This window comes from Phascolarctos cinereus, unplaced genomic scaffold (genome assembly GCF_003287225.1).
Source record: "Phascolarctos cinereus isolate Bilbo 61053 unplaced genomic scaffold, phaCin_HiC Scaffold_1;HRSCAF=81, whole genome shotgun sequence".
NCBI classification, from domain to species: domain Eukaryota; kingdom Metazoa; phylum Chordata; class Mammalia; order Diprotodontia; family Phascolarctidae; genus Phascolarctos; species Phascolarctos cinereus.
In genome coordinates, this window is record NW_027555514.1 from 36,738,121 (window position 1) to 36,752,699 (window position 14,579).

A 14,579-nucleotide genomic window follows, 5' to 3' on the forward strand; every position below is an offset into this window, starting at 1 on the left:
TTACTCAACTCACTGGGAGGCAACATGGTATGGTGAGTGGAGAGCTGGCCTGTGTCACAAAGACCTGAGTTAAACTCCCATGTCTGACATGTGCTGGCTTTGTGACCTTGGTCCAGTCATCTGGCTTCTCTGGGGCTGTGAACAGAAGAGGCTGATGGGAAGAGGTTTCCTCATCTGGAGCTCTCTAATCTAGTGAAATCACAGATGTGGTTAACATCATTAAAAAAATTCATCAAACAATGACCCCAGAAATCAAAGCCAGCAATTCCGAAGGGGTTAAAGCCAGTCGGATCTGGGTCAGTGAAAACAGGATGTCTATGAATGCAGAACACTGAGCCCTGTTTTTATCTGTGGATTAAGTTTACAAATCATTTAAATCGTCGTTGGCATTTCCTCTCTCCTTCCTTCCCAGCCTACTGCCATGTCCCTTCATAGGCGCTACTGGAATTGAATTTCCCTAAAACACAGCATCAGGTGGTCAAAAAACTCCTCAGATTAGACTAAATCACAGCAAAAATAAAAGGGTAAAAAGTCCTTCCTTTTTAAAAATGTCATTTACATATTTTATAGCCATAATTCAATTTCCACCAACAGTTACCCAAATGTAGGGCTCTCCAGGTGATGGACTGTTGTGTTGTTTCTCTTGTCTCAGATTATCGACCGTATCCAGACGTTGCAGGTGAAGCTATTTGGCACCATGGAGTCTAACCAGGTTCAAACCCTTTACAACTTTAACATCATCATAGGGCCTTTAGCCAGAGCAGGAATCGAGGACAGAGACGTGTTGTTTAGAGGGAACAAACAAAGGGAACAGGGACAGTGTTTGCTGACACATCTTTATAAATTCTAATCGACTTGTCTTCTCCAGGCTTTGCTCACCCAAAGGATGCCCTAGCACATCTATGGAAGCAAGTGGTTTTTGCTTTGGGTTTTTTTTTTCCTCTTCATAGACTCTCCTGGTCGGACAGAACTTGCAAGGCCACCGAGGCCAGGCCAGGCCTGAACGCACAACCCTTCTATGACAAGTGGTCAGCCAGCCTGCGAGGGACTGACTAGCGCCCAAGATTCCACTTCTGGACAACTCTTCCTATTGTCAAGTTTTTCCGGAAATCCGTCTCCTACCAATTTCTACCCATCATTCCCCGTTTTTTTCTTCTGGGCCCAACAGCAGGTATCAACCATTAAGTGCCTACTATGTGCGAGGCACTGGGTTATAAGCACAAATAAATTCAACTAAGCAGAACAAGTCAAGTTAGCCCTTCAAATACCCAAAGACTGTTATCAGGACCCTGCTAAATGCTTTCTGAGTTAAGAATTCCATCCAGTTCCTCCATCCAGTGCTCATATGGCATTGTCTCTAGCCCTCTCACCATCCTGGTCACCCTCATCGGAAGGTGCTCTACACCGTCCATTGTCCTTCCTAAAACATGGCCCTTGCAGCGGAACACAGCATCAGAAAAGAGTCCAACCAAGACAGGACGGTGGAGATCTTTCACCCCTTGCCTCTCTTATTATAGACGGGGGTCAAGTCAAGGTCATCGGCTGCCATGTCATACTGATGACTCATTCTGACCTTACCATCCCCTAAAACCCCTAGATGGTTCAGACACTCTGATGTCTGGGCATGCCTTGTCCTTGTCCTGTATCTGGTCAGCTTATCCAGTCTGGCCTAGAGAGATAAAGTAGGGCACGTGTCTGATGGGATTATCTCTTTGGAAACTTTCTAATATGGAGGAGCATGCTGCCTATTGAAGTTTTTCCTGGTAGCCTGGCATCATAAGAACCTCCCTGGGGGGCAGCTAGGTGGCACAGTGGATAGAACACTGGCCTTGGAGTCAGGAGGACAACCTGAGTTCAAATCCGACTTCAGACACTAACTAGCTGTGTGACCCTGGGCAAATCACTTCACCCTGATTGCCTCCAAAAAACCCAAAATAACCTTCCTGACCAATTCTGGAGAGGCATCCTTTACCCATCCCTCCTCCAGAGTCAGTGCAGTATACTGAGAACTGGAAGAGAGCTCAGACGCCTCCCTCATTTGGTCGATAGTAAACAGAGTGTTTTACCCTAATAGATGGAATGTCACACTTTGAGTCAAGAAGGAGATCCAGCTTCAAAACACACTTTGTCAATAGTGATAAGCCTCTGCAAGTTGTTTGGCCTCTCCAGCCTCAGTTTCTCCATCTATAGGATGGGGATGATAGCACTTAAATCACAGGGTTGTTATGGAGAGTGATTTGTTAATCCAAGTAAACCTTAGGACAACATGAAAATGCCCATAACTTAAAACACTGCATGATGGGAGGCAGTGTGGCATGGTTGTAAAAGGTATTGGATGGGGAGTCAGAGGACCCAAGGTCAGACTCCAGGTTGGTCACTCATTGTCCATGTGACCTTAATTTCCCCGGGCCTGTCTCGTCATCTGTAAAAATTAGGGGGCTTGCACCTGATGAACTCCGAGCTCTCCTCCAGCTCTAGAGCTTGGAGCAAGTGGACAGCCTCTGAAAGGCAGCTTAGCTACCCGGTGGAGAAGTGGCTTATTCCAACAGGAGCTCGGGGATGCTGCCAGCGGTGCCCTATGGGCACTAGCTAGCACTTGGGAATGGGGAAGGGGGTGGTTAGAGTAATCTTGCCTCTGGTTTTGAGGGAGAAATTTGGAGCACTCTTCTTGGGAGGGAAGATCATTGTTGTCAGACTTCCTTACCCTGGAGCTGATTAGAGAGGACATGGTGGGAAGAGCCCAGGTTACCTCCCATCTCTCCCTGCCTTCCAGGAGGTAGGAGGAATATGCTGCATCCCCCTTCACTCCTGGGTGCCTGGCCAGGAGGCCTCCTCTTTTTTCTCACCCTTCTCTGGGAACAGATGGGGCGAGAGGCAGCCCAGGTGCCCCATCCACACTCGGGCCTCCTTCTTTCCTGGGCAGTTGCTACAGCAACACATCATTTCACCTTCTATCTCGCTCTGTGAGGGCGTCAGCTGGCATAAACTCTCTTCCTCTCTGTCTCTGTCTCTCTCTCTTTCTCCCCCTCCATTTTCTCGCTCTTCTCCTTTCTCTTTCTCTCTCTCCCTGGGCTCTTTGACCTTTCTCTCTTTCACTTTCTCTCTCTCTCTCTGTGTCTCACTTTTTCTCTCTCTCTTTCACTTTCCTTCTCTCATTAATACTCTAACCACATCTTTTCTCCCCCCCCCATCTTTATGCCTCAGGTTTGACGCTGGTGTGTCTTTGTGAAGTCTAGCAAGGTCCAGGAAAAGTACTGGTTGGTAATTGAATTCTATCTTCTTTTTTAGGACTGAATACAGGGCCAAATGCTTCACATGATTAAGGATTATATTTTCAATTTGTAGAAGGTTTTTGATCTCTTTATGTTGGTAATTGTTTGGACCTTTCCCTGAAATCCCTTGCATTTACTAGTACAGGCTGTTTGAGAGGCATCTTATCGCTGTGGATGGAACACCAGCTTTGGGGTTCAAACCCCACATCAGATACACACTAGCTGTGGGCAAAGCATTTGACTTTCTATACATCTGTTTCCTCATCTACAAAAAGAAGTACAACTCAATGGCCTCTGAGGCCCCTCTCAGCTCTCAGCCCATGATCTCCTCCTCATTCAGTACTCCCGTCTATTGAGGAAAATCATGCGAATCTTACTGAGATCTAAACCAATCTAACCATTGATTGGGCAAAGGAAGAGATCTCAAGAGTAACCAGCTAAGAAAGGGAATTAAATTGCACCCAGAGTCCCTTCCTAGAGCCATGTTTGCAACACAAAAGGTCAGTATCTTACCTGGAAATCATTCAACCCAGTGTAGAATCTCATGGCAGGGCCCCTAACATGGGAGGTGATAATGGTGGATCCCTTGAGCTCAGGTATTCTGAGCTACAGCGGACTTGATCTCTCAGGTCCCACACTAAGCCTGGCACCATTATGATGATCCCCTGGGATCAGCAGGAAGCTACATAAGGAGTGGTGAACCCATTCAGGTTGGAAACTGAGCAGCTCAAAGCTCCCATGCCTAAAGAATGGGACTGCACCCACAAGTAGCTGCTGTATTTCAAGCCTGGGTGAGATTGGAAGACCCAATCTCACAAAACTAACAACAAACAAACAAAAAAGCCTCATATCCAAGGGAACATTTCTAACACAGGAATTAAAGCATAAAACAGGGCAAGTAGTTCTTAACACACACTTCAACCACATATCTGGCATATCGTCTAATAATGCCTTTCTCATCCGGCTTCCACACAACTCCAAAGAGCTACTCACCATGTCATACGTGGTGACAATCTTTTTCAAAACCTCCGGCACTATCCCTTGCAACTCCATTGTGGGGTACTGATCACTGAGATTTAGTACCACCAAGGGCGTGTTGTCCGGTCCAAGTAGGCGTGTCGACACGGCCAGAATGCACTGCATGAGGTTTGCTACAGAGGAGAGTCCACATAATTCTTTGAATGAAACTACTGCATTCTGTTAAAAAGAAAGAAAAGGGTTACTTTATAGTGAGCCATGCTTTCCCATTCCTCCTTCAGGCCACTTCATGTCATACTCGAATGGCCTGGCATAATGGTCATTAACAAAGCCTTGAGTGAACTGGATGACGATCATTTTATCCAGAACAGAAAAAAAAAATTAAATGGCTATTTTCCAAAGTAAATGTAGTTATGGCCATTTGTAACCGGAACTTATCCAAAGCACTGAAAAAGGCAGAGAGGCAAAATTCTTCCGGAGGGCATGACCTCTCCAGACTAAAGTTCACAGCAATGCTAATATTGACATACAACTGTGAACACACAAAAACTGGCTCCTATCTACCTTCAAGGGAAAAAAAAGCATATTAAAAAAAAGTCAGCCATTATTTGAAGTGCCAAATACATAACAGGGGAAGGTGAAATTAGTATCTTAGAAATTTGAATCCCACCTGGTTATTTCCTGCAACACACAGACTTGGGCCAGGATTAGCTCTAGTTCCAAACACCCTTTGGGCAGGTGGTTAGCCGGTGACCCTATCATGGGTATACGGCCCAGGGAGGCACAGCGTTGGCTTTCTGAGCCAACTGATCTTTCTTCTGGTCCTCTGTACACTATCATTTTTGTTCCCAAAGGTCTTTGGGTCCTCGTTTCAGATCACTAGAGGCATACCACAAGAATATCCATTTAAGAAAACTCAAGGATAACTTGTGATAAGAGGCAGAGCATGGGACAGTAGAAAGCACGCTGGGCCTGAGGAAGAGTCTTGGCTCAGAAACTCAGCCAGATGACATCAAGGAAGCCAGCTCTCAGTTTTCTCATCAACAAAACAGAGATAATACAACTTACGTGACCTACCTTTGGGTTATAGTGAGGAAAGGGCTTTGACAATAGTAGAGGTCCATACAAATGTGAACTATTGTAATTATCACTATTATACTAGATATCCTCAATACCTAAAATACTTAAAACCACCCTAAGCCTTTTGGGATACCTGGTATAAAGAAGAATTTTGTGAGGTACCATGGGATAGCGGATAAAGGGCCAGATTTGGATTCTAGAAAACCTGAGTTTAGCCCTACTTCTGACATACATAATTGCTTAAATATGACCATAGATAATCTGATAAACCTCTTCAGACCCCAGGCAACTAAGACTCTAAGTGACAGATGGGTTGCCCATCTGCATCAGTGAAGGGGCTTTCCATACCAGAAATTCATTATGCAAGTCCAGGACCTCTTTCCCCAGTTATCATCAATAAGCATCATCATAACAAATTCTTAATATTTAAAGTTATAGTCACAGACTACCATTGATAGGGAAATTACCTAACCTCCTGGGCCCCAGTTCTTCCATCTATAAAATAGAGCATCGTCATAATAAATTCCTAGTATTTAAAGTTAGGCTGGGAGGCCAACATCAGTGGGGGAGTCACTTAAATTCCCTGGGCCTCAGTTTCCTCATATGTAAAATAGACAGGATGGCCTCCAAGTCCAAAATCTATGTCCCTATGACTCTGAGCCAGGCAAGGTAATTATGAATGAATATACACACAGTGGTGTCGATCTGAGCAAGAGTTGGCAGCTACAGGTGAGGGTACGAGAAAGAAAAACACATTTAACGACAGCCTACAGAAGTGAGTAATCATTGTGACTTTTGCCAATTACCCTTGTTTTAGGGAGGGGGTGACTGAGTAATCCTTCTGAATTATTTTTGGCTGATTCTTCTTGTCATATTTAATACAAGCATCAAACTGCTCCCTGTATCTTTTTGCCACCTCTCCTGTACATCATCTAAGGCCCGGCCTGAGTTAGGAGATGCTCATTACCAAGTCGCCCACAAAATGAGAAAATTTTCAGCCACAATTACTCTCTGAGCCTGTCTGCTCTGTGGAAAGAGAGCAACAAGTTATGTGGGCAGAGGAAAGATCCACACCCATAAAATTCCAGGGCCATGAATTAATGAAGTATCTTTTTTGCACAAAATTAAATCTCTGTCCAGTTTACCTGTCCAAGAATTCATGACTACACTCCCTGCTCCCAACTTATCCTTGAGAAAACTAGTAAACTCCCATCAATTGAGTAAGCCAGGATTTTCCTCATTTTTCATTTCTGGACAACTTCCTACTACTTAGGTCCTGGAACAGCTGCAGAGATGGTGTTCAGGCAGGTCAGTATCCTGAATGGATGCATCATTGACTCGGGGCACGGCACCTGCACCCTATGGTCAGTTACGGCTAATGCTAGATCAAGATCCCATTCTCCAAGAAAGATGGGTATGCTTTTATTGCATGCTCTTCCCCTCCTTTTTTTTTTGATCAACCCTTCAATTTCATTGGGGTGGGGAATTCCCAGTGAGATTTCCTCCACCAATGCAGAGCTGCAGCTTAAGAGTCCCAGAATTGCTTGGAGGCATTGAGAGTTACATTGCTAGCATGTGTCAAAAGAAAGACCTGAACTCAGGTCTTCCTGATCCCTGGCTTGGTTCTCCATCCATTATACCACATAGCCTCTCATTATATTTTCCATCAAATAAGAAGACATTCTCCAACTAAATAAGAGATTACACAGCCACCAATGAGGACTGGGATTGATGGTTGAAAACTGATGGGTAGATCTATGGAAACAGCCCTCCAGAGCTACAAGAGATCCCAGGGATCATCTGGTTCTTTCCACACATTTTACCAACAGGGAAACTCAGGCTTAAAGAAATTACTGCTTAGCCCAGGTGCCTGGTAAACAGTAGACACTTAATAAATGCTACTTGACTGAAGAATTAGCTTTAAGGTCACAAAGGGAACAAGAAGCATAGTCTTGAGGCTAGCAAGGAGTATAAACAATTAAGGAAAATGTGCAGAAACCACAGAGCAGATTCTACCAGCCTGTAGAATTCTTCCCATTGGGGTCATTTCAATTTTTCTATTATTTTAAGGTACCTAACCTTTCAGAGAATACTCTACAATTGGCCAGTGCCCAGATCTTTGAATTATTTTTATCCTCCATAACCCGCAGTACTTACTAATTATAAATGACATTCAAATGGCACTTTGATATTTGCCAAACACTCTACATGCCTGATTAGGGCCACTAGTTACTCAACGAAGAAGGTTCCACAGATGTTCCTATCCCCACGTTAAAGATGGAGGCATTGAAATTCTGAGAGATTGAGTGATTTGACCACAGGCTCGTAGATTTTGAGCTGGATGTCATTTAGGCCTCATTTGACAGGTAAGGAATTGGGGTTCACAGGAGTGAATTTTTTCCAACACCACCCAGAAAATAAATGTAAGACTAGAACCTGAATCCAGGTTTTTTCTGAAGTATCATTCAATCTACAAGTCTCATCATGGCCACACAGTTAGTAAGCCTCAGAGGCAGTACTGAACTCAGGCCAAGTTGAGCATCCATCCACCAGCTATATGGTACCTGCTCAGTAAATAATTTGTTACGTGATTGCTTTTAGACACCATTATACTCTCCACATAGGCAGACCTTATCTCCTACTATAAACATGGATACCTTATAGTCTTTATTTAAACAAATGAGTATCTATTTTTAGATATTTAGAAAGTCTTCTAAAATAATCTTAACAAACCAAATGAATCCATCAACCAGCAATGATTTCCTGAGCTCCTACTCTTCACCCTTCCAGTATGGAATCCATTATAGAAGGCACAGGAATATCACAGGCCCTGTTGCATTTCCTGAAGAGATGTTCAGTTGTGTTCACATTAAGGAATATTTACAGACATCAAGGCAGAAATAACATCTCTGCTTCTCATTTATATCTTCTTAGGGAAAAAAAAGCTGTATTAGCAAGCTTTTGTGATAAAAGACAAGACAAACACTTGTACCATGAGTTAATTATTCTAACATATCATCCATTTTTCAGCACAAAAAAATATTCAATTGCAGTTTTAAAAATCTGATTGATGGGGGGTAATATGTAATTAATGAAAAATATTTTGAATGCAATTGACATTTACAAATCATTTGGGTCTAGAATATGCACAGTAACTGGGTAAACAATAGACATCTGAGAGCTCTGTGGAAACACGAAAGGTTCGATTTTTAAGAAACCAGAAATGTACCTGCATGTTCTCTCTCAAATCTGTGGCATCCCGTATAGGCGGCTGGGCATTCTTGAATACTTCGTCTACTGTCTTAATCCATAAGGTTCTCAAAGAGGCATATTCCCTGGATTTTTTCCCTTTCCTTACAGAAAGTCCCCTCTTGTGTGGCTTCCCTCCTCCCCTCCTGTTAGTAATAGCCACATGAACAAATAAAGATGCATGAGGCAATACCTCCCCGGTTAAAGACTGCAGCGGAACATGCCGGTAGCCAGTCTGTAAACACTCAAAGGGGATCGTGTACTGCCCAATAAATTCATCCCCAATATAATCATCATCCAATACTACGAAGCGCACCATGGCCAGTTCTGGGAGGTTGATCTGAAATTCAAAACTTTCATCAAAAATGGGAGTGTCTCCGTTCTGGTTCACAGTTTTTGTCCTTTGTTCGGCACAGTCTGCGGGGATTCCATGGATCTCCACGTAGACGTAAGGATCCACCACATCCCCTTTCGCACCTGAGCCTTTGGGCTTGGGGAAGTTCTGCCCGCTGATGATTTTGATATGGAGGAGCTGTGGGGACACCCCAGGGACAGACTCTTTTGTGTTTGCGCTAAAGAAGGAGACCTCCTCCCTCATGATGGCTGGCCGCAGGACATAGCCACAGTTCCCATTCTGTCGAAACCAGCCGATGTTCAGGTCCATCATCAAACCGGGAGTCTGAAAGTTCATGGCAACGATTTGACAGCCACACTTCCAAAAGTCCTGAGGGTTCATGTTGCTAGAATCAATCCTCATGGGACTAGGAAAGACTCTGGCAAGAAAACGTTTGTTGTAATTGACAAAATCTCCTGGATTCTCGTTGGCGTATTTGCTAGCGAGTACTTCATTAAAGGAGCAAACCTCCCAGTACTTCTGAGCCTGAAAGGACACTTGGAACTCTTTAAACTGAACTGACTTGCAGATGCTCACCAACTCAGAGAGTTCTTTGCAAAGCTGAAATCGTTTTACAGGTACCACATTAGCCTGCTCCACATTTTCTTTCCCTATTCTTTGAGACATCTCTGCTCCTTCATCTTCATCAGTAACATCTCCCTCTAACCCAGGGCAATTGGTGGAAAGTTTTTTTGCCTTAATGAGTATTTTCCCTTTTAGGACATCAGGAGATGGCAGATATGATTCTTCCATGTTGGGTGATGTTGTATAGAGTTTGTCTCCCAAAATTTTCTTCATGTGTTGGACCATTACCTTTTGCTGTTTAATTGAACAGTGGTTTTCTAGACACAGAATAAGAGGGTATTCTGAAGCAAAGAATGCATACTTGTTAATGATATCAATTACGCTTCGGAAGACGATCTGCGAGGTCATGGTGTGCCCTGTATAAATTACAGGCTCATTATCTGGCCCATCCCACACATCTAATTCAACGCTCCGACAGCCCATTTTGAGAGCTCGAATGTACCCTGTGATATCTGATGGGCCTCGAAACTGGTCTTCTATCAGGTAGGTATTATGAGATGAATTTATGAAGTAATGGGACAAAGGCTGCTTCATGTCCTGACAAACCTTCTTGTGCTCTGGATCAAAAATATAACAGTCAGGGGACATAAGGTAGTTAGTGAAGCCATCTATGGAGAGCCAGCCCCGTTCCTGGCCCTCTTTGGATGGCTCATATTTGTGAATAATCTCTAGGCTGATTTCTTCATCGATGCGGGCCACACCTTGCTCCGCCTCTAAAAACATCATGAGGTCCTTAGTATCAAGGAATTCTTTATTGCTCGAAAACTGAACTAAAAGGAAATAGATTTCGGGCCGGGTACAGAGCTCGTGGAAAACCTCAGCAAATTCTTCCTTTGTCACTTCGGTGCCCATTTTGTCCTTGGACTTATGCAGTTCTTTGAACTTCAGCTCAATTTTGCTTGTTTTTAAGCCAGGGTTAAGGTTTTTGATGCACTGAACAGCACTACACAGAGACATGTGTCCAAAATTATCTACATCAACTTCACTAAACAATTGTGAAACCCAAGAAGTCCGCATGTTGTCTTGACTACTCTCAATCATGTCAAGCGTATGCTTTCCATATGAGATGAGGTACCGCAGCCCCGTGACCCAGATGTTGGCCACATCAGCAGAGTTAGCCACCAAGTCAAGTGACTCATAATTCTCTCCGTAGATCACAGAAAACGCACAGTCTTCAGAGATCTGGTCGGAAATACCATTGCTACGGAAAATATCTGTATTTTTTCCTGTTCTCACTTCCTTGATTGACTTAATGTCAATCTTGGCTTTCTCTGAGTCCTTCTTGGATGGTTCCCATCGCAGAGACTGCATGTCAGCATCTAAGAGAAAATATCGGTGGTAAATTCGAGAGTTGGAGCGAACCTTCTTGAGCTCTGAGCCTTCGACCATTGAATTGATGCAGTCACTAGCACTGCTGATCTTCTTCTCTGTTGGCATGCTGCTGAACGACACTGTCTTTTTCCGTTCTCTTTTCTGCTTGGTGCCATCCTGAGGGAAGAGAGGGAAAAAAATAATCAATTTTAGTGTATTTGGAAAATACATGCATTTGGCTTCTCTGCTCTAGGCTGGGGATAAAAGGCTAAGATATTTTCTCTCCTAAAAAATAAAATGACCTTTCACTCATTAACCACTCTGTGCCTTAGGCCGTGAACTAAGATATTCATTAACTTACTATACAGAGCAACACAAGAAGAGTATGCATCAGTGACAGGTATGAATTCACTCTTAAACTGATGCTCAATGGGATGTGTCAGATAGCTCCAGCTTAGCTGTAGCTACAGGGAATTCTTTTGTGGCTAGTCCTGATCCATATACAGTGTCCACCTTATTTGGGCTGTTCTGGAGGCTAGACAGAAATCTACATCAAAGGGTGCCGTGACAAGCCAGGAGCAAGATGAAACAGGAGGGAGTACAAGGAGCCAGAAGTTCTCCAGGAGAAATCCCAGATTCTCCAGATTTCCACATATCTGGATCACTTACGGTTCCATGAGTTATTTGAACATATGAAATTCTACTTCAGAAAGGGAAAAGAGAGAGGAAGAATAAAAGAGAGAGGAGGATGAAGAGGGGAGGGAGAGAAAAAAGGAGAGGGGAAAAGAATAAGAAGGAAATGGAGAGAAAGAAAAGGGAGAGCGAGAAAGAGAGGGAAAGAAAAAGAAAGAAAAAAGGGGGGAGAGGAAGAAGGAAAGGAAAATGGAGGAGAGGGAGAGGAAGAGAAGGAGAGGGAGAGAAAGAGTAAGAAGGAAAAGGAGAGGGACAGAAGGATGAGGAAGGAGAGGGAGGAAAAGAGAAGGGGGAGGGAGAGGAAGAAGAGAGAGAAAGAAAGAATGAAAAAGAAAGGGAAAGGAGAAGAGGGAGAGAGAGGGATGGAAAGGGAGAGACAGGTCACAGAGAGGGAGAAAGGGAGACGGAGACAGAGAGAGACAGAGAAATAGAGATCAAGAGGCAGGGAGATACAGACAGACAAAGACCAAGATTTTTGTCTGGCTATCCTTCCCAGCATTAAAATTCTACTGACTGATTTCCGTGAAGTGTTTTCTGTATTTACAGAAGGCCCACAATCATGGCATTTCCAGTATTCCTGTAATACTCCTAATAATAATATTCTGATTAATGAGATCTGTGGTCTCATTAATGCGACTAATGTAACTCATCCTGCATAACCTGTGTTACCCTCCTCCATGCCCTTCCATAAATTCTCCCCAAGGGCCCACCCAAACTGCTAGGGGCCTTCTGCCCATTCTTTTGACATTTCATGGGTAACGCATAGCACACAAACTCTCCATTTGTCTTCCCTCGTTCCTGACACGTGACTGGGGTATCGTACAATTCCCCTTCCCTCTCTTCCCTCCACATACCCAGTCCTTTGCCATAGATGGCCATTTCTCCTTTCCCAGCTTTTCTCACGTCCAGCCCCTCCTCTCCACTCACAGAGCTACCACCTTAGTTCAGGTCCGCATCACCTCTCCCCTACATTATTACAACTGTGTCCTAACTGGTTCCCCTTCTGCTTCTGCTTATGACTTTCTGGCCTGCCCCCATGCCTCAGCTGCTGCCTCACCCTGGAACTCCCCTTGGTGCTGGGTCCTCCTCACTTTGGAACATCCATTTGCCTCTGTGGCCTTCTTGCCCTGGAATTCTCTCTCCTGTTCCCACTGGGGACCCAGAGCAGCCATCTCCATTCCCCTCCTGGTTCTGCTTCCCCTCGAAGTCTTTGACACCACATCATTCATGTGAGTACCCTGCCTTACCCCCTTTTCAACTCCCTTTTGTGAGTTGTTTTCTTGCATTAGAATGAAAGCTCCTCGAGGGCAGGGACTGTTAGAATTTGTATTAATGCTTAGCACACACTACGCACTAAATAAATGCTTCTAGCTTTGCCTGCTTCAAGTCTTTCCTGATTTTCACCTCCATCCTCCCCACATCTAGCAAGCCATCTTCAGCTTAAACAGAATGTTCTTTATGATAAAGATTATTTCTGCCTACTAATAAATCAACTTTTGGAGACAAGAAAATGTGTGCATGGGTTTGGGGGAAGAGAGTAATGTGATTTGCCTTTGGAACCAAACAAGGAGCCATAATCTGGAAGGACTTTAGAAGTCTCTGTAGTTCCCAGTTTCTCTTTGGATAGTTTTAATGACCCAGTAATCCTAGATTGCTTCCAATGGTGTCTCATGGCTACTCAATGCTGTTCAATGTTTCTAAAGAAAAGACGTTGAGGATCACCTCAGTGGGCAATGGGGAGGTCTGTGGTGGCTTTGAGTAAGCCGCAGTGTGTTACCAGGGCATGCCGGGCAAAGGATGTTATCGGAGAAGCAACCAGCAAGTAGTTATTAAACACTTAATTTACTATGTGCCAAGCACCAGGCTGGCTGTTGGGGATTCAAACACAGTGAATGAAGTGTGAATGAACTCCTTACTTGAAGGAGTTTTCATTCTAACTGGGGAGACAACAGGTACACTTATACTTATAAGCAAACAGTTTTAGTATCCTCAAACAATTATAAAAAATGTTTAACTTACAAAAGCTATTACCTTTTAATTTACACATGAAATCTGTGACAAGTTTTCAATCACTGAGAACTGTATTCCATTTTTTTCTCACTGCTTTCACATTCGGCGAGTAAGGCATGGGCAGGGGAAGGGAACTTGTGGCCTCCAGGCCACATGTGGCCCTCTAGGTCCTCAAGTGCAGCCATTCGACTGAATCTAAACTTCACAGAACAAATCCCCTTAATAAAAGGATTTGTTCTGCAAAACTTGGACTCAGTCAAAAGGCTGTACCCGAGGACCTAGAAAGTCACATGTGGCCTCAAGGCTGCAGGTTCCCCACCCCTGGCAAAGGAGATAAAATTTGGAGTTACAAAATCACCGTAAAGGAAAGTATCATGGGCCCAAAGCGGGGGAAAAAACACATGCAGTCACATATTATACTAAGATCACTCCAGTTCTCCTAGTCTGGACATAACCAGTTTAGAGGAAAATCTCTCTCAATTGTATTTTGAAAAGCTATTAAGCACTCCTCTATGGCTGAAACTCAAAATTGCTCTTACTTTTGAATATATACAATTTCATAAGCAAATTGCATCTCAGGTAATTAAATTCCAACTCACTCTTATGAGTATCGTTTCCCTCAAAGTTTCACAATGAGCAATAGAGGCATTTGTGATTTGGATACTAAGATATAAGGCATAAAAGCCAGCAGTAAAACCACTTTTTAAAAGAAACAAAACACCTCTATCTTCAGAGACAAAAGAAGCAAAAAAACAAGGGCCACTCTATCCACAAAAACACATCTTATTAGAATGGCTCCAGGTCCCTGAAGCGTGCATTGTGTTTTAAATGTTCAATCAGGTTTGCATGAAATTAAATCTGTGATCAGCCTTCAGTGAGGGCATGAAACTCCTGAACATGGAAATTCACATTTTCCAGAACTAGAGGGACTTTATTAAAAAGCGAGACGAATTCAAGGGGAAGCGCAGAAGTGAGACAATGAGACCTAATCAGTATGAGAACATCTC

General features: G+C 43.7%; 1 protein-coding gene across 3 annotated transcripts in view; it reads right to left on the reverse strand.

The window, feature by feature from the left end:
- The window catches only part of PLCL2 (phospholipase C like 2), a 235,856-nt gene that overhangs the window by 86,245 nt on the left and 135,032 nt on the right, over positions 1-14,579 (reverse strand). For all 3 annotated transcript variants that reach the window (XM_020987210.2, XM_020987211.2, XM_020987212.2), the window contains 2 exons: positions 8,560-11,046; positions 4,266-4,469 (listed from right to left, as the gene is read on the reverse strand). In XM_020987210.2, the coding sequence (XP_020842869.1) occupies positions 4,266-4,469; positions 8,560-11,046 (2,691 nt within the window). The remainder of the gene's footprint in view (positions 1-4,265; positions 4,470-8,559; positions 11,047-14,579) is intronic.